The sequence below is a fragment of the Pteropus alecto genome, unplaced genomic scaffold (assembly GCF_000325575.1).
Source record: "Pteropus alecto unplaced genomic scaffold, ASM32557v1 scaffold700, whole genome shotgun sequence".
In the NCBI taxonomy this organism is placed as follows: domain Eukaryota; kingdom Metazoa; phylum Chordata; class Mammalia; order Chiroptera; family Pteropodidae; genus Pteropus; species Pteropus alecto.
Window position 1 is genome coordinate 272,974 of NW_006429611.1, and position 5,965 is coordinate 278,938.

A 5,965-nucleotide genomic window follows, 5' to 3' on the forward strand; every position below is an offset into this window, starting at 1 on the left:
CCCCTGGAGCCCGTGTCCCACACCCCCAGGTCCCCGTCTCCCCGTGCGTGTGTAGCCCTCAGCACCCTGGCGCCCAGTCAGAGACCATGCTTGCCAACGTTGTTTATTGGGGCTCCACCCTGGGTGGGGAGTATGCATGGCATACGTAGATGAGTCCGGGTGCCAGCCCAGGAACACCTAAAACGGTGCAGGCCAAGGAGACAGGGCGAAGGGGCGATGGCGGCCTGCGCCTGGGGCACCCTTTACCCAGTGAGGGCCAGCCTGGGGCAGGGTGCCCGCTCCGAGCCCAGCAGATGCCGGTCAGATCTTGGCCAGGGCTGAGTTGGCATCGGCGTGCTCCTCCTGGATTGGGGTCCGACAGCTGCTTCCCCCTGGGGAGGAGGAAGGAGTCAGAGGTGGGAGGTGAGCAGGGCTCAGCCTTCGGCTGAGGGGGTCAGGCTAGGCACAGCAGACACTTGCCAGGGGGGTTGGGGGGGCAGCAGACACTCGCCAGGGGCTTGGGGGGCAGCGGACACTCACCGGGGGGCTTGGTAGGGGGCAGCAGCCTCCAGGCCCGGCAGTGCAGCAGCAGGATGAGCGCGGCGGCTGCAGGGGCCAGCAGGCCCAGGCCCAGGCCCACGCCCAGGACGGCGGCCAGCTCGGGGCCTGCAAGGAGGGGGCCTGCAGTGAGCTCCATCAGGGCAGGGGGCCCTGAGGCCAGAAGGCATCTCCACCTCTGCCTCCCTCCCCACCCCCTCCCCGTTTTGGTTGGGCGGCCCTGCTGAGGCGAGGACAAACCCCCTTACACTTCGGGGGCTCCGTGGGGTGTGTAGAGGGCTCCTGTGAGGTCCCAGGCCAGGCAGTGGTGGGCTGAGCAGTGGGGGGCTGGGCTGGGGGGCCCTGGGTCTCCCTGGGCAGAGCGGCAGTGGGGCTCCTGTCCTCACAGACGGCGTCCGAGCTGCTGCTGGCAGCTCGCAGTGAGCGCTTCCCCGCTAAGGTGCAGCTGGGGAACAGGGGGTACTTAGCAGGCAAGGCCCCCCTGACACCCCGCATCAGTCAGATGGGCCCAGAACCGGGATAGGTGTGGGGAGATGTGGGGGAGACGGGGGTCCGTGCTGGGCTATCTCAGGCAGCATCAGACTAGAACGAAGGTGGCTGAGGAGAAGGCCAGGGCCCCGCCAGCCCCCCGACCTTGGCCCTACCCCAGGGTGCCCAAGGCTGCTGCTCATCCCCAACCCCCCTCACTCTGGCTCTTCATCTCTCCCATCCGAGCCTTCACCCCTGAACCCCCGCCCCACCAGGCAAGCCCCCCAGGACTGAGGGCCTCACACACTCCCAGTCCCGGGCCACAGTCTCACAGGCGCCCCACTTTGGCCTGCTAGGAAGGCTGGAAGGAGGAGGCTGGGCCAGGGCTGAGCAGGGGCCAGGGCCGTCGTGGGGGCCCAGGCCCAGGAGACACCCCAGCCACCAGCCTCCTGCTTCCAGATCCGGCCCCCGGTTCCCAGGCCCCAGCCGCCTCAGCCGCCCGGCCTCTGGGACACTCACTTGGTCCAGGGCTTGCAGGCCTGGTTGTTGCCTGGGGAAAAGTGTCCTGGTGGGCACGGGGCACAGTCTGCAGCGAGACAGCAGGGCAGGCTCAGCCCGTCTGCCGCCGGCGACGCCGTGCCGGGGGGTTGGGGGCTGGTTCTCACCCCCATGGCCTCCAGAAGCCCCTCCCGGCCCGCAGGTCACCCAGGCCTCAACCCAGAGCCCCATGCCCACAGCTACGCGTGGCCTGTTAGGGGAAGGGTGCCTGGCCAGGCCTGGAAAGGGTACTAGGGAGGAGGTGACAGCATGTGGTGTGGGGGACGTGCTCTTTCCAGGGTCCCTCAGGCGCCCGCAGGCACCTGGACCTGACCCCGCTCACCAGATCCATGCTTGAAGCCGTCTTGGGGCTGGGTGCCGGGCCGGCAGCGGCAGATGGTGTCCTGCTTGGCTGTGCACATCTGCTTGGTCTCACTCCCACTTCCTGGGGGGCACAGTCAGCGCGCTGGAGGACGGGGCTGAGGGCCCAAAGCGACTTCCCCCAGGCCAGCAGCCCCCTCAACGCCTGGGCAGCCCTGGTCCTGGTTCTTCCCAATCCCCAGGCACCGTGTCCCTCCCGGTCACACCCCAGGGACAGGCCTTGGCCTCCTTTCCCACCCTCCCTTCAGCCTGTGGCAGGACCCTCAGCTCCTTGGCCTGACAGGCCACGTGGCCAACATGTGCTCCACCCAACTCCACGTGCTCTGGGGCCCCCGGAGACCCCCAGTGGAGCAAGCCCCACTGTGGTTTGGGGTGAGTCCTGTGGCGGGGCCCGCGAGCCTCCATGGAGCTGGGTGCCGTGCGGGCGGGGCCGGCACTCACGCTGGTTGCACTGGGTGCAAGGCCTGCAGCTGTCATAGTTCTGGTACTCGTTGTAGAAGCCGGGCTTGCACGGGACGCACAAGGTGTCCTGGAGGTCCGTGCAGCGGCTCTCCATCCCGTAACCTGCAGGGAGGGGTGGAGGGGCTCCGTGAGGCCTGGCTCCAGGTCACCCACAACCCTGGGGTGTCGCCCACCCTGTCACCCTGAGCCCACTTGTCCCGCAACACCCACAACCTTCACCCCACCTGCGTGTCCCTGTGTCCCCATTCCCACACCCCCCCGTCCCCGCCGGCACCCTCCCCTACTCCATGGCCAGGCCACTCACCTGGCTGGCACTCGCGGCAGCACCTGTCGCCGTGGGGGTAGCTGTGCTCGGAGCATCTGAGCTGGGCCGCGGTGCCCAGCACGAATCCCAGGAACAGGAGGGCTGAGCGGGGCACCCTGGGCCGCGGAGCACCCACACACATCCTCGCCTCGCAGGTGGTGCAGGAGTCTGGGGTTTTTCCTTGCAGGATGTGGCTATAAGGGCTGCGGAGGAGGGGTGGGGAGGGCGGGAAGAGGAGGGGACTACAGCGTTAGACCTGGTCCCAGTCGGTACCCACAGCCCCCGACCCCCGCCGGGGCCAGGCCAGGCCTCCCACATGAGGCTCCCTGCCCCCCGCCCTCCGCCCCCCATCCCGGGTCCAGGGAGCACTTGGTGTCCTCTGACGTGGACCTGGGCAGTCCCGGGACAGTGCAGGAGGGCCTGTGTGCTAGGGCCGCTATGGTGTGCACAGGGGCAAAGGACACAGGCACCTGTACACGCGTGTGCACATGGCACACACGTCTGGTATCGCTGGGTGCCGGGGGCTTTTGTGACTTTTAAATCTTGCCCCTGATGCAGTGTTACCTAGTCAACAACTGCCTGAAGGAGTCTGCGGAGGACCAGCAGCGCTGGGAAGTCCCCTCCCCCAGGAGGGCAGGTAAGGCAGGCAGGCCCACCTGCGGGAAATCCCCGCTCCGCCCACGGGCAGGGGCCAGGGCAGTCCAGCCTCCCTGAGCCTCCACAGCCAGAGGGTCCCCACAGGGAGAGGTCAGGCGTCCAGGCAGCCTGGTGCTCCCCGTCTCCCACTGACAGAGGACGCTTTTTTTCTTGCCAAATGAAGACAAACTGTAGGCACTCGGCCTCGAGGCTGCCCTGGGAGGTGAAGGGGTGAGAGACGTCGATGCAGTGTGGCCACAGGCGTCTAGGGCGCCGACTGGACGGCTATGCCAAGGCAGAGGAAGCTGGAGGCAGCGTCGGCGGGGTTGCGCGTGAGGGCGGCTAACCCGCGAGAGTGGACGGGAGGGTTCTGGGACCATGGCTCGGGAGAGCTCGCCACGGGGGGCTCGGTCGTTGCAGTGCGGTCAGTCCTTACAGTGGGCTGGCGCAGGACCCCAGGCCACGGTCACCTTTCACCCCCTCCCGTGGACCCAAACACACACCTGGATTCTCTCCCCGGGTCGGGTCGTGGAGTCGCCACTCGTTTGTGCCACACCCCGCCAGGGACTGTGTTTCCAGCCTAGACGTGTTCCACACTGGGATGTAAAACCTCAAAACCTACTGACCGGTGACAAGGGAACAGCGAGACTGGCTGATCCGGGCCTTGCCAGGGCTGCCCGCGGGCGCCTGTACACGCGAGGCGGCACCACGGCCATGGCGCCCTGGTCGGCTCGCGGTTCCCCTCCAGCTGGCATCGGGACCGCAGGCGCCATGTCTGCGGAATTAGCAGCTAAGGAACCACTTTCCATGGAGATTCAGAAATCGCTCTGCTCTTCAGAACTCTCAGAGCTGTGGGCACCCAGCTACAAAGTGTGGCCAGGGCGGAACCGTCACAGGACCAAGAGCACATTCCCCAAGTGGAAACCAGAGGCCCAGCAGCCCAACTCAAAGACTCTGTGACAAACGATCGGATCCCATGCGTGAAAGCGTCAGCCTGCCATCCTGCCAAAATGCACTGAGTCATTCACATTTTAATGCTCTGGACAATCAGATTGGGGTGCAGCTTTCTGATAAAGAGTTTCCACGTACTGAATCAAGAACAGATACTTTTATTTTTACCATCAACTCTAAAAAAAGAACTGTAGGCTCCACGAGTGACATAAATCAGGGTGTGGTGAGCAGCACATCTCTATGGCTGGAGCCCCACACGCCTGGCCCCACAGATCGAGCATCTGCTCACGGTGACCCACGAGACACTGAAAACTACAGTCAGAATACACGCAGCCAACGTCCGGCGGGTGCGTCCAGGGCGGCTCACGCCTCTGCCCAGCCGAGCTCCCGTCTGCTCGCCGCCCACACAGCCACAGGCCTGGCCTCCCGCAGACCAGCTGCCACCACACATTCTCGTCGCAGACACGAAAACTATGTTTGCTGTTGTCTGGAAAGCAGCCCAGGTGTCACCACACCCACTGCTCTGTGGCGGCCCCACCCCACGCTGCTCGGAAGTGGGTCCCTGTGGCAAGGGCTAACCACACGGGCAGCTCAGGGCGGCCCCTCTGCCCATCCAGCCAGGGCCCCTACCCCGGCGGGGCCTTCAAATGTCTGAGCAGACCCGTGGGCCAGCGAGCTGTCCACCGAAGCACCCCAAGAAACAGCTCAGGGCCACCAGGAGGGGACTGGCAGGTGGAAGGGGTGGTTTGGCGGTTACATAGAGTCTGGACCCTCATTTAAACTCTCGCAGCGGGAGACCCTCCGTGCCCACATACTGGCCAAAGCACCGGGCACGACTGACGGTGGGCGGTGGGACAGCCACCAGGGTAGGACAATCTTGCCCAACAGCAGCCAACACTGGCCTGCTTTACTCCGGGCTCCTGGCTACCCCTCCTCCATCCCCAGCCCTGAGGCAGTGACCCAGAGATTGTGCCCTGACGTCCCTTCTCTACCTCAAACGCCCATTCCCACCTGGCCCTCACGGGCCTGACCAACTCTGCGCCCAGACCCCACTCCTGCTCTGCAGAGCGAGACCCGACCCACAGCCCCCGGGCCCCACGCAGGGCCTCTGGGTCTCTGCATGGGGGTGGGGGGTGGGGGGGTGCTATCCTGGCACCGTCTCCACACGTTATGCTGGAGCCCCGTGTTCTAACCAAGTCGCCCACCTCAAAAGCTTCGAGGGGAAGCCACCTGGCCACAAACGTTCCAAGTTAACGTTTCATGTGTTTTCTCCCACCAAAAAAAAAAATGAAGCAGGGAGAAAGAGACAACTACATTTTAAAGTAAGTTAAAGTGATTCTTGTCACAAGTATGTGCGTTTCCTCCGAGCCAGAAGCTGACGGGCGGCTCTGACAGCCCCCTCCCCAAGGGGCAGGCGCCCTGCTGCCCTCCCTGGTTTCCAGCGAAGCTCGGCCCGCAGTCTCAACCCTTCAGCTTCGAGGAAACGTCGAGACTTGCGCTATTTCCCACAGTGTGGCGAACGCCGCGGGCCCTGCTGTGGTTGGTGCCTTCTGCAGAGCGGCCCCGAGTTCTTGGAAGAGATGCGGAGATGACACGGGACTCCTGCGCACGTGGGGCCCACGACGAGGCACAGGCCTGACGCAAGCTGCAGAGGGGCAAAGGCCTGACCGGCGGCAGGGAGCTGGGGGG

The 5,965-nt window shown here is 65.2% G+C and overlaps 1 protein-coding gene across 1 annotated transcript; it reads right to left on the reverse strand.

Moving 5' to 3' along the window:
• TNFRSF4 (TNF receptor superfamily member 4) lies at positions 1 to 5,959 on the reverse strand. Its single transcript, XM_025046170.1, has 7 exons — positions 2,690 to 5,959; positions 2,365 to 2,487; positions 1,886 to 1,987; positions 1,525 to 1,591; positions 786 to 982; positions 520 to 645; positions 1 to 371 (listed from the first exon to the last, which is right to left on the reverse strand). Exons 1-7 carry the CDS (start codon positions 2,829 to 2,831, stop codon positions 301 to 303), a joined length of 828 nt encoding a protein of 275 aa, XP_024901938.1. The 5' UTR covers positions 2,832 to 5,959; the 3' UTR covers positions 1 to 300.
• Positions 5,960 to 5,965: the final 6 nt, after the last annotated feature.